At 43.1% G+C, this 27841-nt stretch overlaps 1 protein-coding gene across 2 annotated transcripts in view; it reads right to left on the bottom strand.

Annotated features, from left to right (window-relative positions):
* Positions 1–23284: 23284 nt before the first annotated feature.
* Positions 23285–27841, bottom strand: part of NFXL1 (nuclear transcription factor, X-box binding like 1) — a 127229-nt gene continuing 122672 nt past the window's right edge. For both annotated transcript variants that reach the window (XM_040334972.1, XM_040334979.1), the window contains exon 23: positions 23285–23474. In XM_040334972.1, coding sequence (XP_040190906.1) covers positions 23298–23474 — 177 coding nt within the window. In that variant the 3' untranslated portion in view covers positions 23285–23297. The remainder of the gene's footprint in view (positions 23475–27841) is intronic.

The following is a 27841-nucleotide window of genomic DNA, read 5'->3' as shown; positions in this document are numbered from 1 at the left end:
GGCTTTTGGATGTCTACACAAGGGAGGTATTTACAGGTCAATGCACATATATGTTTATGTGAAGATTTGTTTTTTTAAATGAATTGTATATTGACCAATCTATACAGAATAGCATGACATTCGTCTTACAAAATGTCTTTTCTGTTACCCCTAAAATGTGCTAGATACAAATTAATGCTTCTATTTAAAGAAATAAAGCTGATTTGTTATACTTACATAGTTATTTAGGTTGGGAAAAGACAAATGTCCATCATGCTCATCCTCTCATAAATTCCAACAGTTTAGCCCCAAGAAATATGACGCAAACACCCCTGGCCAACTGTGACCAATTTTACTTCTCAGGGGGAAATAAATCCTTCTAGTTCTTACAACTCAGTAGGATTAGTTCCCTGTAAGAAAAAAGTAATTATAACTTTGGATACTGTTAATTTTGAGAAAATCTTTTCCCGAATACTTTTACAAAATATATACAGCGGACAAAACATGTGATAAAAAACACTCCATAATCGAGTGAGACCAATGTTAGCATATATTGATATATGATGTCTTATACCTATGAAACTTGGCCTTAAAAGTATGATAGATTCCCTTACAGAGTATTAGATATACACAATTAGTTCATAACATGTTACCTTGTTTACCTGAAAAACCTATTAACACAAATAAAATACCTTTGCAACAACTGTTTCAGCCAAGTGCCTCTATAAAACTTTGAATTAAGGAATCTCTTGCATTATTCTGATATGTTCTGTAAATTCATCAAATATAAGTATTTTACTTGGGGCGATATTCTTGTAGATTTTCGGCGGCGCGTAAGCCATTTACACTCCGCCGCCCCAACCTACAGGAGAAAGTGCTGTATTCCCCAAACACTTGCTCCGTAGTTTGGGGCGGCGGAGTGTATTTGGCCCGGCGTATCCCCGCGTATCTCCAAGGGGGCGGCTTCTATTTAAATTAAGCGCGCCCCCGATTCTAACGAACTGCCCATGCGCCGGGCTTAAAATAGCCCAGTGCGCATGCCCCAGTTCTCGGCGTAAAACGTCAATGACGCCGACATGTGCGTCATTGAAGTAAAGTCGTATTCAAGAACGACTTAGTAAAACGACGTACCCGACGGGAAAACACGACGCGGACCCGACGCCATACTTAACATGGCCTACGTGGGACTGGCGTAAGGTTACCCCTCATATAGCAGGGGTAACCTTACGCCTACGCAAACGACGTAAGCGACGGTTACGCAACGCAAATTCGTTCGGGAATCGGCGTATCAGGCTCATTTGCATAAACAAATGAGACCTGAACGTAAACGCCACCTAGCGGCCGGCGGAGTAATTACATTTAAGATCCGACAGTGTAAGTGACTTACACATGTCGGATCTTCAGCGTATCTATGCGAAAATGATTCTAAGAATCACTCGCATAGATACACTGGCCAAAAAAGAGAGATACGATGGAGTATCCTGAGATACTCCATCGTAACTTTACTCAGAATATGGCCCTAGGATAGAGTTTTGTTTGCCGTTCAGGAAGGCCAACCTGCAGCTAAGATTGAAGGCTTGGTCAGATACTATGCTTATATACAGCAATACCGCAGCATGGCGACCAAGCTCGGTGACGTCACTTGCAACAAAGCACGTAGGTCGGAGCGACATGCTGATGTCATCATGCGGATTTTCCATATAGCACAGTTTACTATTTATGGATGCAAGTGCAATTTTCAATTTTAATAAATCGAGTCAAAAGCTTTTACACTATTTGGAGCATTTTCTTCCATGTTTTTGGGGAGTAACTTATTGGGATATTGCTGGTATGATCATCACTGTCTAAACATCTGCCTCTGAGGGGATCCTTTAGAAATGCTCCTGGAAGACCCAGGCCAGGCTGTTTGGCCACATGCTCTCCTGACCTTTCTTTAATTGGAGGGTCTTATGAAGCTGGTAAACTTGCATTAATCCCATAAAAAGGTGGTGATGTCACGACTTGGATCTTTTTAAATGGTGATGGATATCCACTGTACACACGGATCTTTTTGAGAATTTAAGAAGAGGATCCCTTTATCTATTTTCACAAACTTTTTACTGCACTTGGACTTTTCTTTGTTTAAATTTGTCTTTCATTTGGTGCAAACTGCATGTGTTATATGGAAAATAAATTACCGCGCTAAACTAGAACACTATTAAAAAGCTGCAACTAAAAAGTGATATACACACCAAAACAGACAAAATAGAAAAATGTAACTAATTTTTTCTATTTTGCATGTGTTATATATTTATTGTTAATTATTGTCATTTGTATCAGTATTAAAGTGGGAGTTCACCCGAAAAAAAAAAATTTAACATTAGATTGGGCCTAATTACGGGAAGCAGAATCGGGTGTTTTGTTTAAAATCAATGCAGTACTTACCGTTTTAGAGATAGATGTTCTCCGCCGCTTCCGGGTATGGTCTTCGGGACTGTTCCTATTTGATTGACAGCCTTCCGACGGTCGCATACAGCGCGTCACGAGTTGCCGAACGTTGGTGCGGCTCTATACGGCGCCTGCGCACCGACGTTCGGCTACTTTCGGAAACTCGTGACGCGCTGTATGCGACGGTCGGAAGGCTGTCAATCAAATAGGAACGCCCTGTCCCGCAGCCCATCCCCGGAAGCCACGGAGAACATTGATCTCTAAAGCGGTAAGTACTGCATTGATTTTAAACAAAACCCCCGATTCTGCTTCCCGTAATTAGGCCCAATCTAATGTTAAAAATTGATTTTTTGGGTGAACCTCCACTTTAAGTAGCGTGACTCTTTTATGGTAAGCATTATAAAGTATACGTACCGTAAAAAGATCAGTCTGCAAAAATTATAACTTGTGTTATTTAAAGTATATACAGTACTCTTAAAGGATAAGTTAATTTAAAAAAATAATAATTATTGTAATAAATGCACATTTTTTGCAGGTAAAAAAAAATGTGAATTTACTATCTTATTTGTAGGAGCCTGGAAAGCATTTCACCTGCATTGTATGGGCAGGCAGTTTCACACTGACAGGAAGACTCAATGCTTTTTGTATAGCATTGTAAAGGATAAAATATTGGTCAGATATTAGGTATGTGCTACTGTTTGTCTTTATTGTAGAGGTTTCCCCTCACTTCTGTCTTGATAACCCCACAGGAGAAGAAGGAAAGTTTCCTAATGAGCACACAAATAGCAATGGAAAACTGACAGATCATCTAGCTGTGCTCCATTCAAAATAGCTAAAGTTTATTTTATTAAACTGATCGTACCCTTTATTTCATTATAAACTAAAAACTATGGAACCATTTTTTCCCTTTGTCACATGAACTATTGTCTACCACTTGTCACCATTGCCCTCATTTGCTCCCTGCTATATTGACCTAAGGCCAGAAAGCATCATTCCCTGGTTGCAGTAGATCTAAGACAATCTATTACTAGTTGGCAGAGTTAACGCAAACAATACTTTGTTTTCTTGATGCACTGGTGTCCACCCAAATCTGGAAGCATGTTGTATTCCTTGGCCTCACATCAAATATATTCTTAAACCGCAATGAAAACAGCAGAAGAGATGATAGAATCTAGCCTTAGGCTGTAATTGAAGAGTCTGCTGTGGTCCAGTAGCGGTGAATAGGTGGAACCCTTTCCATTATTTACATATAACAAGCGCAGAGGCTGAAAAGATCCTATGGGCAATTCTTGGCGAGGGAAAGAACACATTCCTAACAAGCTCTATTTAGCAAAACTGGTGTTAGAATAAATGTATTTTATATTCATTGCAGAAGGTGGATTGAAATAGGCTTAAAGTGGAAGTAAACCCTCCTATTGTTTTCAGCCAAGGAAGCTGCCATCTTGGCCTCTGTTTAATCTGCAACTGCCACAATGATGCACATGTGATCAGTTATGAAACCAGCCATTGGATGGTTTGACAGTTTGGTTGAGAGCACAAGCAAATGTGACGTCTAGCATTTCCGGCATGCCGGGAATGTTAACTGTTTTTTCAAACTATCAAATAGATGGGTTTACTTCTGCTTTAAGTAGAGATTAATAAAGGTTTTGTGTCCCAGACTCAAACCAGAAAAAAGTGGAGAATAATATTTACTAAAGAACTCAGTTGTCAAGAATAACAGTTTTGCATTTTCAGGCAGGACGTTTTCTCTTATGCCGCGTACACACGACCGTTTTTCATGTCATGAAAAAAAACGACGTTTTTCTCGGCGTGATTCCTCTCAAGCCTGCCTGCATACACACGAATTGTGATAAAAAAAAATGCTTGAGCAAAGTGCAGTGACGTACAACACTTACGACGGCACTATAAAGGGGAAGTTCCATTCGAATGGCGCCACCCTTTGGCTGATTATGCAAATTTCCCTTTTCATAACTTGCTTCTGAGCATGCACGTTTTTTTCCCTGTCGTTAAAGCCTACACATGGCCGTTTTTCACAACGTGAAAAAAAACGAGAAAAGATAGAGCAAAATGCTCTAGAGCCTACACACAACCGTTTTTAGCGACCAATTTAAAAAAAAGCATTTTTCATCATGAAAAACGGTCGTGTGTACGCAGCATTAACCTTCCTCACACTTTTCCCCTTATCTACTTCAAAGAAAAAAGTGAACCCTCTCAATGGTATTTTTAATAACAAAAGTAGTAAGAAGTGTAACTACAACTGTAATGGGACTGGCATTAAAGGAAATCAGTCGGCACACGGCTTATTGAAACATTTCCCCCCCATTTATAGTTTTTTTTTGTCTTAACCGCTTGCCGACCAGCGCACACATATGTACGTTGGCAGAAGGGCTCGTACAGGCAAATGGGCGCACATGTACGTCCCTTTGAATTTGCCACCTCGCACGTGCCGCATACTCTGTGATCGTGCCCGTGGTTGAAAGAATGCACAATTTGTATCGCCTGACACCTGGGACATGCAGTTCCATGTGCCGAGCAGGTCCTTTTTTTTCTACATTTAGCACTGCTGCGTGCAAACAGCAGGGCTCACTTGTCAGTTGGAAGCATTCGGGCTGCTCGGCTGCCACATGATTGCTTTCCCACATGTTGGTAAAGTGCACCCCCTGCTATATATCTGCAGGCCCAGGTGGCACCATCTTGCCGGCCATGATAGCCATCAGAGTGGCCAGCACAGCTCCTCCTCATGGACCAGTGCAATGGATGCACCACCAGACGAATAATCTTTAAAGATGTGCCTGTTATTGCTTCCTTACATGTGAGTTTTACTTATTGTGATTTTGTGAAACATATCCCAACAGTCTGCACTCAGAGGCGCCTGTATCTCTTCTTCTCTTTGCAAATCCTGGAGACTGCTTCCGCTCCCCTGCACAAGGCTGGCCCTGAAACAGTAGACTTTTCCCTTTTGCTGCAGCCATTTAGCTGCATTCTGTAAAGACTTTATAGACTTATTAGTACAGCAGGAATGGTTCCAGATTTGTGCCACATATGTACATTTGTCACAGGGTAGAAGGGAGGGAGGAGAGCAGACACACATCCGCTCTCGTTTTTCATCTTGTTCCTGATGCGGAAGTTACTTCTGGGTCCCTGTTAATGATTTTCCTGGCCAGCATGGCTGGAAAAGAATGTAATGCAGTGCGAGCTTCACTGCATTACATTCAGTGGAGCAGAGGGTAGAAATGCAGGGTCTTTCAGACAACTGTGCATTTTTCATTAAAAAGAACCTGTCACCAAAGAATCATCACATAGGGGACTTTTGTTCTCTCTGCAATCTGTCATTCCTGTTACTTTATTCCCCTTTCAGCAACAGTAAATCTTGAAGATGTCAGCTTATTGGCCTCTAGTGGCTCTGATTTTAGGCACAGTGCCGAGAATAGAGAGCAACTGAGCATCTGCACACCAGACCGAGACACTGCATTACTGGATTTTAAACAGCATAGGCACTTGTTGTACTTTTAATGTTTTACATAGCTAAAAAAAATGGGGCCAGCCTGAAGTGATCTATCAGGACTTAATTTTCTGACTAAAGTTCCACTTTAAGGATTTACACCTTAGTGCATTCTCTGCATTAAGGTAAGAATAACGTTTGTTATGAGGATCCCCCCAGCCCCCCCTTATACCTAAGCTTGATATTGATTCAACGTTGTGCTCTATTTTATCACTCTCCTCACAGGGCAGATTGATATCAGCAGGAGCCATTGACTCCAGCTGCTGTCAATCAAATCCCATGACAAGGGAGTGAGTGAGGGTAGGTCCGAGCCCACATGAGTGCCCCCTTAACAAGTGGCCTGCTGGGTGGAGGTAATCTGCAGCAGGGAGGAGCCAGAAGCACCGGACATGAGAAAAGGAGGATCAAGGCTGCCCTGTGCAAGACTATTGCACAGAGAAGTAAGCATAACATGTTTGTCATTTAATAAAAATGTGAAGTTTAATATTGCTTTAGGTAAGTAAATATTCAGAAAAAAAATAAAACTTTGTGAATAGGTAGGAGGAGTGTAACAAAAGAAAGAGGTCGGGGGGAAATTAAACATGGCTGGAGGCCAACATTAAATTATTCAGAGCTAGCTAAAAAATGATGTAATAAACTTTCAGAGAATAGTATAGAATAGGCTCCGTGTAAGTATAGTGATATATGAAATTCAATGTAGCACAGAACATAATACATGCAGATTTAATAAAAAAAAAACCTTTGTATACACATAAGATCTAAAATAGATAATAACAGATAAAATGCACGTCAAAAATACACTAAATAAGAATCAGAGGAAAGGAGTGTTCATCTGCTCTGCGGCATGAAATATCAGAAAGCCTGGCATTAGGTACTACAAAGCAGTTCATAAGAGGTCATAAATCCCACCCCTATGTTTAACCTTTGTAAAGTACTGAATATTTTTACAAGCTTGTATTTCCAAATTGTCCTTTCTTGCTGTAATGACATTTCCATTCACTATAAGTACTTTCAAGTGTTCTTTGTTATGGTCTGATTTACAGGAGTGCTCCCCCACTGATGTACTCATGATTTTCACTTAGTACAGTGCTATGTGCTCTTTTATTTTTATTTCCCCAATGTAGAGCCTTTTGCAGGTGCATTTTGTGTACAATATATACAATATATACAACATCAGATGCACAAGAGAATTCATCCAGGGTGTGATATTGTTTCTGTGATATTGTTCATCAAGTTTTTAGTAAATTTAGACATACTGGGGCAGATCCACAGAGCAAGTATGCCGGCGTATCTACTGATACGTCGGCGTACTTTCAAATTTCCCTTGTCGTATCTTTAGTTTGAATCCTCAAACCAAGATACGACGGCATCTGGGTTTGATCCGACAGGCGTACGGCTTCGTACGCCTTTGGATCGCAGATGCAATACTTCGGCGTCCGCTGGGTGGAGTTTGCGTAATTTTCCGCGTCGGGTATGCAAATGAGCTTTTTCCGACGATCCACGAATGTACGCGCGGCCGTCGCATTCTCTTACGTCGTCTCTAGTCGGCTTTTTCCGGCGTATAGTTAAAGCTGCTATTTTGCGGCGTATATGATGGATGACTTTAAGGAGGAGGGGTTGTTTCATGCCCCTCTAGCCTGTGTCTTAGAATAAGACAGAGGTGAAGCCCCCATCGTGTTTAGCTGGTTAGTGGGCATGGAGGAGTAGGCTGTTATTTACCACTGTGTATATGCCCATATGTGTGACTCTACACCAGGGATCCTCAAACTACGGCCCTCCAGCTGTTGCAGAACTACACATCCCATGAGGCATTGTAAAACTCTGGCGTTCACAGACATGACAAGGCATGATGGGAATTGTAGTTCCTGAACAACTGGAGGGCCGTCGCTTGAAGACCCCTGCTCTACACTGAAAACTGAGCATGTGCAGTGTAGCCACCACAGCTGCAAAATCTCTAGCTGAATTGGGGACATGAATTGAAGGTGGAGATAGAGAGCAGGATTAACCAGGTTTTTTATGATATGGGTTTAGTGGCACAGTGACTGTGAGGTTGAGATAGGAGCGGCTGCAGAATGTGTGTGTGTGTGTGTGTGTGTGTGTTAAGGTGAGGGGCTACATTTGTGATGAGAGTGAGGAGGGGGTCAGGGATCTGGATTGATTATAAAAGTGTTGGAGGTGCAGGGGTCTGCATGGTTTGTAAGTGGGGTGTGCAGTGGATGAGGGGGTGCAAAGGGGAAGGATGGATGAGTGGATGCAGAGAGGTGCAGTATAGGAAGGAGTACAGAGGTGAACAGGGGGTGCATAGATGAAGGATGGATGAGTGGATGCAGAGAGGTGCAGTATAGGAAGGAGTACAGAGGTGAACAGGGGGTGCATAGATGAAGGATGGATGAGTGGATGCAGAGAGGTGCAGTATAGGAAGGAGTACAGAGGTGAACAGGGGGTGCATAGATGAAGGATGGATGGATAAGTGGATGCAGAGAGGTGCAGTATAAGGATGGATGAGTGGATGCAGAGAGGTGCAGTATAGGAAGGAGTACAGAGGTGAACAGGGGGTGCATAGATGAAGGATGGATGGATGAGTGGATGCAGAGATGTGCAGTATAAGGATGGATGAGTGGATGCAGAGAGGTGCAGTATAAGGATGGATGAGTGGATGCAGAGAGGTGCAGTAGCAAATGGTGAATGAAAGGAGGCAGAGGCAATTTTGTGGACGAGGTGGTGCAGAGCCAAGTACTGACAGGGGTGCAGAAGTGAGCAGTGGACAAGAGATGCAGTGGGAGCAGAGGTGAGGAGTGGGGGGGGGGGGTTCTTTAAGGTAGAGGGTTGTGTTTTATTTATTTTTAGACAGAGGGATACTAGGTTACTTTTTTTTTTGCCGGAATACCAGCACTCTATGGTACTCTTGACTGTTGCACTTTGCAAGTCAGTCAGGAGTGTGCAACATAAGACAGACCATACAAAGTGCAGCAGTCAGGATTGTGAAACATTACAATATCCTGACTACCATACTCTGTACATAGTGATGTAAGCTATGCACCCCTTATCGTTACATACTTAGGACTGCTGTACTCTGTACATGACATATTCTTAACTTTTTGACTCTATATGCCAATAGTAATTATGTATACCTAATCAAGGTATTAATTGTACTAACAGTTGCTGTTTGATAAGTAGCCCCTGACTTCTTTAATGAAGGTGAACTCAGAATCAGAAAATTGTTAACATTCTGTATGTGTGTGCAGAAATACATTTGCAATGGGAAAGTTTGTTTTTAAAAATGGTTGTGCTGAGGTTTATATGTGTCTGTGTAGCAAAGTAATTAAGGAAACCATGTCATCAGATTAGGTTTATTTTATCTGTACGCTTTTATTCAATCAAGCATGATAGATGTATGACAGCTCTAGAGAGATTCTGTCCAGAGCTATAAGGGCTGCAGAATAAAAACATTTTTAATTCACTTATATTAGCAAGTGGCTCAGGCAGAGTGCTGGAGCAGCTTGAAGAAGTAGGATCTGAGATTGAAAGTGTTGAATTCCTTTTTTTTTTATTTGTGTATAACTTATACCAGTGGCGGTTCGTCCATAGAGGGCGCTGGAGCGCCGCCACCTCTGGCTCTCACCGCCACTGAGTCTAATAACATAGATTCATGCATTGCACGAATCTATGTTATTATCGCCGCTGCCGCTGTTCTATTCAGATGGTCGGGACTCATGTCCGGCCATCTGAATAACGGCAGCTGGTTGGCTGTACGGAAGTGCCTATCTGGCTGTACGGAAGTGCCTATCAGGGTCCCGGAAGCTTATACAAGGAACGCACTAGGGATGCGCTCCTTGGATAAGACTGACAGGCGTCTCACCCAATCAGGTTGGCAGATTCTGGCTACTGGTAACCTGATTGGCTGAGACGCCTGTCAGTCATCGAGGGTGGTAGAAGACATCGAGGGACGTGGATGGCTGACTCCAGTAAAGGTAAGTGCCGGGCGGGGGGGGGGGGAAGGGGCACTTTACAGGGCACATTGGCGATGAAGGGCACAGTCAGTGACATCAATGGGCACAGTGGCGACAATAGGCACAGTGGGGACAATTGGCACAGCGGCATGAATGGGCACAGCGGCGACGAAGGGCACAGTCAGTGACATCAATGGGCACAGTGGCGACAATTGGCACAGCGGCATTAATGGGCACAGTGACATCAACAGTGGTGACAATAGGCACAGTGGGGACAATTAAATGGCACAGTGGTGACAATTGATGGCACAGTGGCTGCGTTTGATGGCATGGCACAGTGGCTGCGTTTAATGGCATGGCACAGTGGTGCGAATTGATGGCACAGTGGCTGCGTTTGATGGCCTGCTGCACCGTGTACTTGTGTGTGAGAGAGAGAGAGAGAGAGAGACTTGTAAAGCGCAACACATGCGAACTGAATCGCCCCTGGGTGCTGTATCCATTTCATGAGTAAGGAACCCCTTGACCTCAGAAGAGATGGGTTTTAATCTTTCTCCTGAAGGCCAAGTGGTCCGACTCCAGTCGGATGGTGGTTGGTAGTGCATTCCACAGGCGGGGTCCTTGGACTGCAAATCTTCGATCTCCTTTGGACTTGTATCTGGCTTTGGGTATCTGGAGGAGGTTTTGATTGGTGGATCGCAGAATGCGATTGGGGTTATGGGCTTTTATTTTTTCGCATAGATATCGGGGGGCGTTGCCTTGAATACACTTATGTATTAGGCAGAGTGCCTTGAAAGTGATTCTGTCTTTTACTGGCAACCAATGAAGGGATCTCAGTGAAGGTGAGATTGATTCCCATGTTTTTTTCCCAGTCACTAGTCGAGCGGCCGTATTTTGAACGACTTGCAGACGAGTGATTTGGTATTTGGGGAGTCCTAGATAGAGGGCATTTGCGTAGTCGAGTCTGGAATTGATGATTGTTCCCACCACGACTGCAATGTCCTCTTTCGGGATAAAGGGCGTGAGTCTGCGTAGTAGGCGCAGCAGATGGTGGGATCCGCTGACTACTGACCCTATTTGTGCATCCATTGTCATGTAGGTATCGAAAATGACTCTGAGACTTTTGACTTTGGTGCTAGGGGGGATGGTTTTACCCAGAATGGGTGGGGGAGTCCATGTTGACGCGGGGTAATTTTTCCGGTTAGCGTGAAACAGGAGAAGTTCTGTTTTTGAACCATTGAGTTTAAGATAACTGTTTGTCATCCAGTTATCTATTAGAGTGAGGCATTTCTCTAGTCCAAGAGAATGATCCTTTTTGTTGCAGATGCGGAAATACAGTTGTGTGTCGTCTGCATAAGAGTGATAAAGTAACTTCTGGTTACTGATGATTTCAAAGAGAGGGCGAAGATAGATATTAAACAATACGGGCGATAAGGGAGATCCCTGAGGGACTCCACATGACACCGTACGTTTTTCAGAAGTGAAAGACCCCAGTTTCACTATTTGTGATCGGTTTTCCAAGAAGGAGGAGAACCAGGGTAAAACACCTTCAGCGACTCCGGCTACTTCAGCTAGCCTAGCCAGTAGTAGTCCGTGGTCTACAGTGTCAAAAGCCGCGCTTAGGTCCAGCAGTATCAGGAGACAAGATTCTCCTTCGTCTGCGGCCTCTAGAGCGTCATCCCATATATTGAGCAGTGCCATTTCTGTTCCGTGACCCGGACGGAAGCCTGATTGAAACGGATCAAGTAATTTATGGGTGTCTAAATGCAGTTGCAGCTGTTGTACAACTACTTTCTCCATTACCTTGGAGAAGACATTTAGAGCTGTTATGGGACTCTGGTTGTTTGGGTCTTTTGGGTCAAGGGTAGTTTTTTTTTAGAATTGGTTTTATTGTACCTTGTTTTAGCAAGGTGGGCACCATGCCCTCCTTGAATGATTGGTTTATGAGCTGCGTGATAGCTGGTGCCAGTATATCGGCACTTTCTTTCAGCAGGTTTAGTGGGGATGATACCATTGGGTGCTGTGCTATTACGCAGAGTCCCTATGATGTTTTTAGTGCCAAGAAGAATGTATGAGTGTTATAAGCAATGACGCATGAACTAGTCTACTGGCGTCCACTTCCTATACCTGCCGCAGTTTTTATTTTAATCCGCCGGATTTTCTTGTTTTATGTGTTTTTTTAGAGTGTTTTTAGAGTGAATGTTGGTGATTGCGGCGGATTTATGTGGGTATTAGGTTTGTGATTTGGGGGGGAGTTGGTGACGGTTCCATTTTGCTGAATACTTTCACGGATTTTTTCAATTTTATTAATGAAATAATCTGATAATTCGTTGCAAAATTCTTGTGAATCAGAATTGGGGGCCTCTAAACAAGCTGGATTCATAGTCTGAGTGACCAGCTTAAAGAGTTCTCGGGGGCAGTTAAGGGCATTTGCGATGGTGTTGGAGAAATGATTTTTTTTGGCCGTGCAGATTTCTTTGTGATATTTCTTTGTTATTATCTTGTAAATGGTGTGGTTTTTATCTGAAGAGCACCTTTTCCACGCAGCTTCTGCTCTTCTACGCTCTTGTTTTAGCAACGTCAGCTGGTCATTAAACCAGCTGGAGTTGTTTTTCCGGATGCAAGTTTTGCGTTTTGGTGCTACTAAGTCAGCTGACTGTAGTAGCGCCTTGTTGATGGTGTCAAGTGTTTCTGTGGCTGTTTGTTTTTGTTGGGTTGTTTTTATTTTGTTCCCTAGTGTTGTTTTGAAGAGTTCCGAGTGGAGCTTCTTCTGAGATCTAGTCCAGCGAGTTGTCACCGGTTTTGTCGTTTTTTTTGTGCTGGCATTTTTGGTGATTGTGAATTTGATGGCATGGTGATCGGTCCATGGTTGCGGCTCATTTCCCAGGACGTCAATTTCCAAATCTTGTTTGAAAATGAGATCGAGTGTATGGCCTGAGGCATGAGTGGGGTCTTGTATTAGTTGCTGCAGACCTAATCCTTCCAGATGGTCGATGCAGGCGTCGGCTACGGGGTCCAGCGAGGAGTTGGCCGAGGTTGAAATCCCCAAGCACCAAAAGGTGTTTGATGTTTAGGGTATATGTGGTGATGAATTACGTCAACGACGTGAGAAGGTGCGTTTTTGGGCCTGGTGGTCTATAGCAAAGTAGCATATGGACCGCATCTTGGGGATTTGTTTGCAGCTGCAGAGTGAGGGTTTCCATGAATGGAAGCGAGTTTTGAAGGACTGGTTTGGTGATCGAGAGGTGAGTCTTGTGGATCACCGCCAGGCCCCCCCCCTTTGCCCCACTCTGTTTTGCATTTGAATGCGATAATTTGCTGGCACCAATTCTGTTAGAATGGTGTTGCAGTCGGCCGTGAGCCAGCTTTCTGTGATGAAGAGGCAGTCTAGATCGTGTTGAAGGATGAAATCATAGATTTCTTGTCGGTGTTTTACTGCCGATCTTGTGTTGACCAAAGCGCATATTATGCGCTTGGGCTGGGGTACCTGCGCGTAGTTTTTGACTGTTGATCGTCGATTGATTCTCAACAGTCGCTCATTCCTTAGAGCTTTTTTGGTGACAACTGGGAGTATAGAGGCAAATGGTTTTAGTTCCCGGATGGTTTCTGCAGAGTATTTTAGGTAACCCATGGTCGCAGAAAAAAAAACGCAGGGAAGTAATGTTGATTGGGGGGTCTTATATGGTGATGGGCGGAAGACTGTCCAAGTGAGCCGTCACTCGTTGAGTCTTCTCTCCCCGATTGGTCCAGAGGAAGGCGAAAAACCCCAGACGTGCTGTGCCAAATCCTTCCTGACCCCTCAACGGGCGATCGGTGCAACCCTGGATCAATTGCCTAGGGGGGGTGTAGGGGGGGGATATGTACACCTGTGTTAAACTATGGGAGTCCTGTTTTTTTGTGCTGTGTCTGCAGCAGCCGAGAGCTGGGAGGACCCTGCCTGGCTGCACTATACCTGGGGAAAGCCGACTCGTTTGAGAGCGTCCTGCTCTCACTATCCCTGGGGTGAGCAGACTAAGGTGAGAGCGTCTGCTGCACCGCTGAATCTATATATCAAGAGTTCCAACTTTATTAGCTGCAAGCTTGTTCTGGATCAGTGATTGAAAAAAATAATGAAGACTCCTGTCTTAAACTTGGTTTTTAACTCAGGCACTTTTGTTCAAAGAATGCACTTCTGGTCAGAGAGTCCACATGTGAAGCCACCATCAACTGGGAGCCAGCTCCTATGGGAGTTTGTACAGCCACTTTATACTCACCTGTGAAGACCTGTGAACAATTAAACCCTCCCCTTAATTAGCAGAAAGGAAAAAGAAACAAAAAGCTGTTTAAAAAGTGTCAGAAAAAAAGAGGGGAAAAAAAATCAACCCTTGCAAGCAGAAGCAGTTAATAGCAAACTCCTGGTTTTTAACTCAGGCACTTTTGTTCAAAGAATGCACTTCTGGTCAGAGAGTCCACATGTGAAGCCACCATCAACTGGGAGCCACACTTTGTGTGAGAAAGTATCCTGTTCTCTTTGTATTGCTTCCTTTGTGTGAAATACCTTGTGTTCTGACAGTCCCTCTGCTTTCCTATAACAACTGACCACAGTAGGCATAGAAGCACAGCGTAGTCAGTTTTCTGTCTGTGCTTGGAGCTAATCCAATGATCAGACTTGTGCTGACATGTCCCCATTCACCAGGAAGCTCAGTATACTGCTGTTACTCCACCCCCCGCTCATACTGCAGCCGAGAACAGAGGGTATGTTATCACTTATAAAAAAAATAAAAAGGGGGGGTGGAATTTATCTATAATGTATTTACAAGTGCATCTCATAACATTACAGGGAGTGCAGAATGATTAGGCAAATGAGTATTTTGACCACATCATCCTCTTTATGCATGTTGTCTTACTCCAAGCTGTATAGGCTCGAAAGCCTACTACCAATTAAGCATATTAGGTGATGTGCATCTCTGTAATGAGAAGGTGTGTGGTCTAATGACATCAACACCCTATATCAGGTGTGCATAATTATTAGGCAACTTCCTTTCCTTTGGCAAAATGGGTCAAAAGAAGGACTTGACAGGCTCAGAAAAGTCAAAAATAGTGAGATATCTAGCAGAGGGATGCAGCACTCTTAAAATTGCAAAGCTTCTGAAGCGTGATCATCGAACAATCAAGCGTTTCATTCAAAATAGTCAACAGGGTCGCAAGAAGCGTGTGGAAAAACCAAGGCGCAAAATAACTGCCCATGAACTGAGAAAAGTCAAGCGTGCAGCTGCCAAGATGCCACTTGCCACCAGTTTGGCCATATTTCAGAGCTGCAACATCACTGGAGTGCCCAAAAGCACAAGGTGTGCAATACTCAGAGACATGGCCAAGGTAAGAAAGGCTGAAAGACGACCACCACTGAACAAGACACACAAGCTGAAACGTCAAGACTGGGCCAAGAAATATCTCAAGAATGATTTTTCTAAGGTTTTATGGACTGCTGGAATGAGAGTGAGTCTTGATGGGCCAGATGGATGGGCCCGTGGCTGGATTGGTAAAGGGCAGAGAGCTCCAGTCCGACTCAGACGCCAGCAAGGTGGTGGTGGAGTACTGGTTTGGGCTGGTATCATCAAAGATGAGCTTGTGGGGCGTTTTCGGGTTGAGGATGGAGTCAAGCTCAACTCCCAGTCCTACTGCCAGTTTCTGGAAGAGACCTTCTTCAAGCAGTGGTACAGGAAGAAGTCTGCATCCTTCAAAAAAAACATGATTTTCATGCAGGACAATGCTCCAGCACACGCGTCCAAGTACTCCACAGCGTGGCTGGCAAGAAAGGGTATAAAAGAAGAAAAACTAATGACATGGCCTCCTTGTTCACCTGATCTGAACCCCATTGAGAACCTGTGGTCCATCATCAAATGTGAGATTTACAAGGAGGGAAAACAGTACACCTCTCTGAACAGTGTCTGGGAGGCTGTGGTTGCTGCTGCACGCAATGTTGATGGTGAACAGATCAAAACACTGACAGAATCCATGGATGGCAGGCTTTTGAGTGTCCTTGCAAAGAAAGGTGGCTATATTGGTCACTAATTTGTTTTTGTTTTGTTTTTGAATGTCAGAAATGTATATTTGTGAATGTTGAGATGTTATATTGGTTTCACTGGTAAAAAGAAATAATTGAAATGGGTATATATTTTTTTTTTGTTAAGTTGCCTAATAATTATGCACAGTAATAGTCACCTGCACACACAGATATCCCCCTAAAATAGCTAAAACTAAAAACAAACTAAAAACTACTTCCAAAAATATTCAGCTTTGATATTAATGAGTTTTTTGGGTTCATTGAGAACATGGTTGTTGTTCAATAATAAAATGAATCCTCAAAAATACAACTTGCCTAATAATTCTGCACTCCCTGTAGAACATCATCAAAAAGTTAATTTATTTCAGTAATTAAATTCAAAAGTGAATTTCATATATTTTATATAGATGTGTAACACACAGAGCGCTATATTTCAAGCATTTCTTTTTTTTTTTTTTACATTTTGATGAATATGGCTTACAACTACTGAAAAGCCCAAATTCAGTATCTCAAAAAAATTTGAATATTACATAAGACCAATAAAAAAAAAAGTATTTTTAGTTTAGAAACGTTGGCTAACTGAAAAGAAATACATTTACTTTTTGGTGATGTTCTAAATTTTATGAAATGCATATATACATGCGCAGTGAGTGTCCGGCCGTGAAGCCGAAAGCTGTCACGGCCGGGTGCCCACACTAAGAATGAACACGCCGGCCGGCGAGGGGGGGGGGGGGGGGAGAGATTGACTCTGGCCGGCGCGTCTCTGGACCGTGGAGCAGGTGAGTGTCTGTTTATTAAAAGCCAGCTGGTACACTTTTTGTAGCTGCTGACTATTAATAAACATAAAAAAAAGCCTGGAACTCCCCTTTAAGGAGACGGACGTGGGGCTATATTTACTGTAAGTACCCTGTTTGTACAGTGCTGGAAGATCTCAGTTGTAAACTAGATTTGTCCTAAGGCCCCTTTCACACTGAGGCACTTGTAAACAAACTGCCAGTAAAACACTGAGCGCTTTTGAAGAACTTTACATTCATTTCAACGGAGAGGGGCGTTCACCATACTGCCCCAGTGTGAAAGCATTCATTGATTTTTAACAGAAATAAGTTTTCATGAGCTTTGCAGGCGCTTTTTTAGCATGAAAGCACCTTAGCGTGAAAGGGGTCTGATGCCGCGTAAACACGATCATTTTTCGGGTTGTAAAAAACTAAGTTTTTCAGGCTCTAGAAAAAACGAAGTTAAAAAAAAATAAAATGCTCTAGCAAAGCACGGTGACGTACAATGGCACTATAAAGGGGAAGTTCCATTCGGATGGTGCCACCCTTTGGGCTTCTTTAGCCGATTTAGTGTTCGCAAAAGACTATTCGCGCTTTTCTGTCTGTTACAGCGTGATGAATGTGCTTACTCCATTACGAATGGGAGTTTTACCAGAACGAGCGCTCCCGTCTCATAACTTACTTCTGACCATGCGCGGGTTTTTTTACGTCGTTAAAGCCCACACACGATCATTTTTTACAACCCAAAAAATTACAACAAACGTTGTGAAAAAATAGAGCATGTTCGAAAAACAAATTGCCCAATTTTCAGAACCCGAAAAATGCTCTGAAGCCCACACGATCGTTTTAAATGACATTTTTAAAAAGCGTCATATTTTAGAACCCGAAAAACGGTCGTGTGTACGCAGCATAAGGGTTAAAGTTCTCAAAGCGTGGATGGTATATTGTATGACAATACACTTTCCCTCAGTTTAACCCTCTAATTGCACTTTAAAATTGCTCAGAATAGCCTGCAGTTCTATGTATAATTGTGCTTCAAAACAAGAATTATTTTTAGGTATGCTGGGTGAATGGAAACACAAAATGAACATACAGTGGGAGTTCCTCAGATTTGACTGCAAAAGTAAAACTATATGTTAAAGGGGAGGTTCACCCTAAAAACGACTTTCTCTTATTACACTGGCCCCCCACATTACAATACGATTATGCCCATTAGGTTTTTTTTGTATGCTGTACATACCTTGGTACAGCTAATTCACCCGTGGCTTCCGGGTTGCGAGTCCCGCGGGAGTGGGCGTTCCCAACATGCTGGTGATTGACGTTTTGACAAAAAACGAGCTCCCCCCGTCGCGTAAGCTGCGTCACGATTGGTGAAAGGAGCCGAACGGCGAGTCGGCGCTATACTGCGCATCGCCGTTCGGCTCCTTTCAGCAATCGTGACGCGGCTTACGCGACGGGGGGGGGGAGCTAGTTTTTTGTCAAAACGTCAATCACCAGCATGTTAGGAACGCCCACTCCCGCGGGACTCGCAACCCGGAAGCCACGGGTGAATTAGCTGTACCAAGGTATGTACAGCATCAAAAAAAAACTAATAGGCATAATCATATTGTAATGTGGGGGGCCAGTGTAATAAGAGAAAGTCGTTTTTAGGGTGAACCTCCCCTTTAAGGAAGAACAGTGCCCTAGGCAAAGTAGCAGCTTTGGCCACTGAAACCGTTAACGGGACATTGACAAGGATAAGGATTGCAATGGGCACAAAGAAGCCATTCAATATGCATTGTCTGTACTGATATGGCCTTACCAATCAGACACCAAATTTCTACAGGTTACCATTTTTGAGTTAGAGAGGAGGTCTAGTACTAGAATTATTGCTCTTGCTCCAACAATCGCGGCGATACCTCACATGTGTGGGTTAAACATCGTTTTCATATGCGGGCGTGTATTTTTATTAATTATTTAACTTTATTTTTACACTGTCTTTTTTTTATTTCTGGGTCGCTTTTACTCCTGATACAAGGAATATAAACATCCTTTGTAATAGAAAAAAGCATGACAGCGCCTCTTAAATGTGAGCTCTGGGGGTCAAAAATACAGTCTTTGGGAATGATGACGTCAGCAACAGTCCATTCATAAGAACTGTGTGTGTGGGGGGGGGGGGAACAAGAGCAGCAGGGATCGGTCTTGCGCTCAGAGGATTGGTTGATTAAGCAACTTGATCTCTGCTCTTAAATCCCCTAAACAAAAAAGAGCAGTTAACCCATGCAGTGCGGGCAAAACCCCACTGCATCGGAAAATTTAAATTTTGCTCTTTAATACAAAATAATGGACAATACACCTTTAGGACAGATCAACAGTACAGACATTTTGACCTAAGCCCTCCAGAGTCAAGATGTACTTATCCTTTCTTGGATTAATGCATTTCAGATGTTAGTGATTGGGTGCCAGTGATAAAGGGGCCAGCTTGCACTAGACAAAGAACTCCAAGAATTTATATTAATATAATGAAGAAAATCATCAAGTGCATAAATAAAACAAATCACTTTCACAGGGATTACCTATTTTTCTGGGACCCAGATGCTCTGACTAATGAAATGCATTCAGATACCAGCCTTACCATGATTGGAAGCTAGAACACAGCTGCAGGAGGGCTGTAGACTCCATGGACAATAATAAGAGGGTCCCTGTGCATACTGGGAGTGTAAGGGGACATATGTACAGCACGCCAGGTCTGGTGTAAGTTTTTAAGGCATTACATAATGTCTGTTCTTCACTTTATACACCTGTGTTTTGTAACGTTAAAAGAAAATTTAACTTTTGTTTAAAAAAATTATTAGAATGCTACAAAAGCTATTTGTATAATAGCATCCCATCATTGGTATCGGTGGAAGAAATGGTGCCCCATTGTTGGTGTCAGTGGGGAAATAGTGCCTCATATCAGTGGATAGTGCCCCAAGGGCCGGATAAAGGCTAGCAAAGGGCCACGTCTGACCCTCGGGCCGCAGTTTGGAGACCCCTGGCTTAGACCAACAAATCTATTTGGTGACTGGTGATGCCTTTTGCCTAGTGATGTCTGTAGGCTAAATGATTCCTCCATTCACACCTTCCATTCATTGACGAACCTCCCTATGTGCCTCTTGCATTCTGACAGCTGGTATCAGTGGCCATCAGAATATGGAAGAGCGGCTGGATCCGATATGATGCAGCCGTTGCTCGACTGAAGCTTTTCGATCCAGCTACTTGAATTTTTCAGCCGAAGGATGCTGGTTAGGAGGTTGGTGACAACGCAATTAACTTATGCCTAGTAATAAGGAAAAAAAAAAGCAAAGGCTAGCATGTATATTTAATAGTTTATTAATTTTTATCATAACAGATTTATTTCGTTACAGGCCAACTGTTGAATAACTTCAAAATTCCAGCATTCGGTACGCAATGATTTAAACTGAAAACTTGACTACATCAGGCATAAGTTTCATGTTTTCTTTCCAGTCACCCACCCCCATATTAAAAAACAATTACAATTAATTATTAAACTTAGCAAACAAAATCTACTATAATGTTTATTAAGATAAAGAACATGTGTATACAAATGTGTTTCTTAGGGTTCATTTCCTGTTTGTTTTGGAGGCAATATAAACAATAGTGTTCACATGGAGATCACTGATTATTATGCTGTAAAGGACATCCCCCCCCCCGGGTCAAAAGCCACTGAGAAAATTTGGAAGAAAACGGGAAATGAAAATCGCTCACATCCTACTTTCCTAATACCCCTATATGAATAGAAGCCACTTTGATCTGATCATCACACTAGCTTCTGTTTATAAGGACAGACAGCTGGCCTAAGCAGCAGCAGAATACTGGGATGCAAAGTAGGTCCACTCTGGTAGGTAGGTCCACAAGTCTGTTTAAAAGCAGCATTGACTGGACTGGAGTGTATGTATAAGTCAGGGATCTCCAAACTTTTAAAAAGGGCCACTTTACCGTCCTACAGACTTGTCCAGTGAGGGTAGAAAATGTGCCAGGCCCAGTACCAGCGAGAATAAACATGGCCTGAGGGTTTATGGTCAGGAGGAAAAGGAGCGGTGCCCCATCATTGGTATTAGTAGGTGTAATAGTACCCTATCATCATTATCAGTGGGGGAAAAAATAGTGCCCCATTGTTGGTGTCAATGGGCCACAGTTTGGAGACCCCTGGTCTAAACCATTGCTGTGGCTGGATACAATACATATCTATCTGGCTGCAGGTCAGTGGGAGACAGCTATGGATAACTAGTGTGACACAAGTATTAGTATTTACACTGAACAAAACAAAGGACTGAAGCTAGTCATTTTATAGGCAACTACACAGACAACAATTCATTATTTAACAGTTAATCAACACAATTCTTACTCCAAAAACGGAAATTAATGCTTCCCATTAGAATTATGGCTACAAACAACTATCTGACATAATACCAAAGGTCTATCTCTATTTTTAAATGCCCCTAGTATAGAGTAAACAGCGACTTTATTGAATTATTAAGACATTTGTAGTACAGTAACAAATATACTGTACAAATAAACAGGGCCAACATTAAACAGTATGTTACCCCAATATTTCATATTCCTGATATGTATCTGTTGTACCATGTACTCATTGTAAAAGTATTTTGTTCTCTTTGTATTGCTTTCTTTGTGTGAAATACCTGATGTTCCTGCCAGTCCCTCCGATTTCATGGCAAAGACTTTAAACTGACCCTGCTAGGCATAAGAGCACATCCATGCCAAAGGGTCAGTTATCTGACTGTTCTGGGAGAACAGCCTACCTGTCCTCCAATGATCAGACTTGTGCTGACATGCCCCCCCATTCACTGGGAATGTCAGTGTTGCCGTTTCTTCATCCCCACCTTTCAAGCCCCCTATGTAGCTGATAATAGAGAAAGAAAAGAAAAAGAAAGAACGAATGTATATATTTTATACATATACACACACATTTTACCCATTTTAAACTGAATGGGTTGTTTTAAAAAGGTAGGGGGTTTACATATGCTTTGACTAAACCCACCTGTGATCAAAATGCCCATACAACAATTAAACCAAACTGTTTTTGCCACTTTAAAAAAATCTAAATCCAAAGACAAAAATGTAATCTATCGCAGCTCAGCAGTCCTGAGACTGGAAGCTTAGGGCCAGATTCATGAATAATTGCGGCGGCGTAACGTATCGTAGATACGTTAAACCGCCGCAAGTTTTCATCGCAAGTGCCTGATTCACCAAGCACTTGCGATGAAAACCTACGCCGGCGACCTCCGGCGCAAGCCGGGCCAATTTAAATGGGCGTGTGCATACCGCGCATGCTCCGTTTCCGAACTCCCGCCGTGCTTTGCGCGCCGTGACGTCATTTTTTCGAACGGCGACGCGCGCAGCGTAATTCCGTATTCCCAGACGGCTTACGCAAACGACGTTGATTTTTAAATTTCGACGCGGGAACGACGGCCATACTTTAGACAGCAATACACTTGCTGACTAAAGTTAAGGCACCAAAAAAAAAGTGTAACTTTGCGACGGGAAACTAGACTAGCGGCGACGTAGCGAATGCGAAAAACCGTCGTGGATCGCCGTAACTCCTAATTTGCATACCCGACGCTGGTTTACGACGCAAACTCCCCCCAGCGGCGGCCGCGGTATTGCATCCTAAGATCCGACAGTGTAAAACAATTACACCTGTCGGATCTTATGGCTATCTATGCGTAACCGATTCTATGAATCAGTCGCATAGATAGAACAACAGATACGACGGTGTATCAGGAGAAACTCCGTCGTATCTGCTTTGTGAATCTGGCCCTTAGTTTCTTTTTTTACCCTTTTGTTTTTAACTGGTGATCCCACAAACTACACACTTCTTGTTCCTGTGTGACTACAGTCACTCCTCCACTGTATCTGTGATAAGACTTTCAAATATGTATTTTTCAGGGTTTGCTTTAAGCAAGGGATCTCTATAAGCATGGGGCTGCATATGTGTCTATGCAGACATTTTTGCCACTAGTGTGAGCTTTCTGGAGCTCAACCTGGGTATAAAATATACACTTATACACTTGTATGCTTTTTAGCAACAAAACTATGTGTTTTACTTATTTTCTATCTGAAGATGCTGAAAATGAGGGTAATGGTGGCTCAGATTCAATAATCTACATATCCATTTTATATCAGGACAATATATTTTCTTCATTCAGCTACAAGTTATCTTTCTTCCATTGAACTATCTCCTTTTTTTAAACATGCTAAAACTGTAAATTCACATTTACGTTAGGATCGGTGGGGTGACTGACAAAACATTAAAGGACGGTGCACCATGGACACATGCACCTGTTTCAAGAAAGAACATTGCTTTTATGTATTATTTAGCCTCAAGCAAGGCACATTTTCATCTGAGCCAAGAAGCCCATGAAACTCTTAAAGTAGTAAGAATATGTGTATATTACATGAATCATATTGAAATATGTAAAAAAAAAAAGACAATATCTCAATGTATCTTGCATTTTGCACAATACTTGTTCAATACAGAATTTCATGTAGTGAGTAAAGAAATTGGAAGATGACATTCTCACTTTGTGAACAAAACCTTTGTAGTTCTATGTAAATGTAAAAAGTCATATATTAACTTGTGTCAGATACAGTGTAAATACAGCAAGAACAACGCCACAGACAGGCATTAAGATATAGTTCTTATATTTCTGCCAGTTGGATGGCTGCATCTCCATTTCATCCTTCTTCCTGTTCTTTTTCCGTTTTCCTTTCAGGCGGTTTTCAAATGCTTCTAATTCAGCCTATGAAAGGGAACATCCACAAAAGGTAAATTGCAATGCCATTTGTACAATTAACATATTGTTTGGATTGAAGGGAGAAGGGTTAGAACCTCTTTTTACTGCTGTGTACCTGCTTGGTGAGATTTCCCTTACATCCTATAAGAGGACATAGAAGTGAGGGGAATCTCCTGTAACTGAAATGTAAAGGTTGCAGACGATGCCCTCACATGATCGTAGCCATGGCAGTGTTACCCTAGAAATGGCAGTTTGGGAAAAACACTCTGCTGTTGCCAATGTCATTGCCAGATCATCTCTGTACTCAGTGGCCAAAGGCACAGTGTGTTACTATTCATGCACACAATGGTTCTTAGGCAGATGCCAACCATAATACTCAATAACAGGATTCCCACCTATATACAGATCCGATACAGCCCATATTCATCAGCATAAATTTAGCTTGTTGGCCAGCCTCATCCTGGATGCATATCTTAATTAGGAAATAATCTCAGCCTCCATGTTCCAAACTGAACCTGCTCAAAGCACCTATGTGTACCACGCCAGTGATCCACACAATGCGGGTGCCAGCATCTAAGATGCTCATTCGAGAATCTTGACAGTAGGAGTATTGTAAAGATGCCACACTTACGGGAGCCCAGTATGTGATCCCAAGCCATGCCTCTGATGCGTTTTTGTCTCCCCCTACCTTGGGGCTTGATGAAATGTGTTGGGCGTGGCTTGGGATGGGCTGAGGCCGTTTTCCACCTTTATCACATACTGGTCGTAATTGCGACGTCTATACATCACACATACTTTAAAGATTCTAGTAATTTCAGTTCTATTAAAATAAAAATCACCTTTTGCAAAAAAATAAGCCTGTCCAGGGAGGGGGATGGTTTTGGAGTCGCCTGTACAGAGGGGAGGGGGGGGGTGATGTGGTTTTGGAGTTGCCTGTCCAGAGGGGGGGGGGGGGGGGGAGTGCGGTGGAGTCGCCTGTCCAGGGGGTGGTGGAGTCGCTTGTCCAGGAGGGGGTGGCGATGGAGCCGCCTGTCCAGGGGGGCTTTTTACAGGATCACAAGGCAGCAGCATGAACACATTATGAAAGCGATGAAGCAAGAAACCAACACCCCGCTGAGCAGTTCAGTTCAATAAACATTAAAACAACTCAATACAAAACAGTTTTAAACGTGTTGACTTTATCACATTCCTATGTGAATTACTTATTGTGCTGTACTCCATGCTGGGAGATAATAGGCGTGCGACAGCACTTCCCCAGGCCACAAATGAATGCCAGCTATACCAGAAATCTTTCAAAACTCATAGCAGGCTTGTGGAGAACAAAGTGTAGCCTAGGATGATGGGTATATTGTACACAGCGTGCTGCCTTGTCCCCCCCCCCCCCCAACTCTGACAACCTGAAATCACAACAAAGCCTCCATTCGCCTGAAATATGGTTTGTGTTACATTCATTTTACACTGTCTATGATAAATGTTGTCTTAAAGCAGAACTAAACTTGCCCTTTTTAAATGCAATCCCTGCAACATATTTGGGAAAATACATGGAACCCTGAGCGATCTCCATTACTGCTGGGATAAGCTTTACTGGTCCACCCAACCCCTGGGCCCCGGACCGGTACCAATCAGTGGCCTATTAAGAAGAAGGCCGCACACCAGGAGGTGAGCGGCAGGCGAGCAAGCAAAGCTTTACCTGAATTTACAGTCACTCACCATTACATGCATTACCACCTGAGCTCCTCCTGTCAGATCAGCAGCGGCATTAGATTGCCAAAGGAGTGCAAACCCTACTGTAAACTTTGCATGTGAGGGATTTAGGTTGTGCACCCCTTATAGGAATCTAATGCCTGATGATCCGAGGCAGAGCTGCTAGCGATGGAGAGTGGCTGCAAATTCTAATAATTATTAAGCAGAGAGAGGTTTGACTGCACAGAGACTACAGTATATTAAAATCAATGTATACCTGAAGCTCTGGCTGGATAACTAGCTTCAGGTTAGATAAGGTTTCACAGAAAGAAGAAGGAGGAGGAGGAGGAGGAGGAGGAGGAGGAGGAGGAGGAGGAGGGAGGAGGAGGGAGGAGGAGGAGGAGGAGGAGGAGGAGTGTGGTGGCTGAACCACCGTAATACACACCCAGTTGCTGGAAACAATATAAAAGCAGCTGTTTTAGATTACTTTTTGTAAGGGAAAAATGATACCACTTCCCACTGACGTAGGCACCTTCTTCATCAGCTCAGAGGAGAAATAAAAGACGACGTTTCTGCAAGATGGCGGGGTTCATTTACTAAAACCGGAGAGTAAAAAATCTGGTGTAGCTCTGCATAGAAACCAATCAGCTTCCAGGTTACTTTGACAAAGCTTAACTGAACCAGCTGAAGTTAGAAGCCAATTGGCTTCAATGCACAGCTGGCACAATACCTAAAACATGTGTAGACCAGGGGGAGACACTGGCAGAACCACGTATTTGCCAAGCTGATGATTATAAGCGTATGGCATTTAGACCCATGTTTTGTTGGCACTTCTTCAGAAATCTTCAAAAAAACACCACGATTTAACAATATGTGGCGATCTTTCTCTTCTTTTATATTTTAGATCACATCCATGAAAGCGAGGTAAAGGGAAAAACCAGCAAGGTTGGTCAACGCCATTCTCGTTTACATCCAGTGGATGGATGCTCCATGATGTGCGAATCTATGTCTTACTAGGCTCCTATAACGTGGAGTCTAGCTATCTGGTAACAGTGGCGTAACGTGGGTTGTCAGCGCCCAGGGCAAGGCAAGAAATTTGCGCCACCCCTAACCTGCAGACTTTTTGCACTCCCTGAGTCCCTTCCCTTCCTACAAAAGTACTGACCAGCCCGATTCCTATACTGACCACTACACTGACCTACATGATTCCTAGACAGATCATTACACTTGCCTACCTGTCCACTGCACTGACCTACCCTATTCCTACATTGGCCACTACACACTAACAACTACACCGCACACCACTACAAACTACACCACACCGACCACTACACACTGACCACTACACTACACTACACACTGACCACACCGACCGCCACACCACACGGACCACTACACCACACACCGACCACTACACCACACACTGACCACACTACACCACACCGACCACTACACCACACCGACCACTACACCACACTGACCACTACACCACACTGACCACTACACCACACCACACTGACCACCACACCACACTGACCACTACACCACACCACACTGACCACTACACCACACCGACCACTACACCACACCACACTGACCACTACACCACACCACACTGACCACTACACCACACCACACTGATCACTACACCACACCACACTGACCACTACACCACACCACACTGACCACTACACCACACCACACTGACCACTACACCACACCACACTGACCACTACACCACACCACACTGATCACTACACCACACTGACCACTACACCACACCACACTGACCACTACACACCACTAAACACCACCAGGGCTGGTGCAAGGATTTTTGCCGCCCTCCCCCTGGCTGCGCCGTGACTCCACTTTACCCTGCAACACATGTAACCTTAGAAAAAAGAAGCCCTAAGGCTAACGCTGCGCTAATTTAAGAAGATAATAAAAAAAAATTATGATAAAGTGAAGAAGAAAGCAGCTGGCGCTTAAGTTCAGTACAAAAAACTTAGAACAGATAGCGCTGCACTCTTGCCATTTTTTGCTATGTGGTTAAAACCATTTGTGAAATAAATGTTAAACCTTGAAATTAAACAAATGATATGTGAAAAATGTATTAAAAAGAAAACTAATGCAGAGTCCAAAAAGAACACAACATCAGTGAAGAGTTAATTCCAAAAGCAAATCCATGAAGGGTTAACTCCCAAAAAAAGACAAATTGCTTGCCAAGAAAGTGAAGATAAATTTTGGTGAATAATAAGTCCCAAAATAAACCAGGGTATTGCCAGAGAAGTAGTGAGTGATGAAAAATCACGCTGCGCTTGGGAAGATTTGTATCACTCCCTACTTCTCCGGCAATACCCTGGTTTATTTTGGGACTTATTATTTACCAAACTTTATCTTCACTTTCTTGGCAAGCAATTTGTCTTTTTTTGGGAGTTAACCCTTCACAGATTTGCTTTTGGAATTAACTCTTCACAGACTGTTGTGTACTTTTTGGACTCTGCATTAGTTTTCTTTGTAATTTATTTTCTCATATTATAAATTTTTCACATATCATTTGTTTACATTTCAGGGTTTAACATTTATTTCACACATAGTTTTAACCACACAGCGCTGTCCATTTTTTGAATGCATGTGACCTATCTGACCACTACACTGACCCCCCTGACACATGCACTGATCCAGATAGA

This window comes from Rana temporaria, chromosome 1, assembly GCF_905171775.1.
Source record: "Rana temporaria chromosome 1, aRanTem1.1, whole genome shotgun sequence".
Classification (NCBI taxonomy): Eukaryota; Metazoa; Chordata; class Amphibia; order Anura; family Ranidae; genus Rana; species Rana temporaria.
Note: the sequence above shows the minus strand (reverse complement) of the source record. Positions and strands in the feature narration are given on the sequence as shown.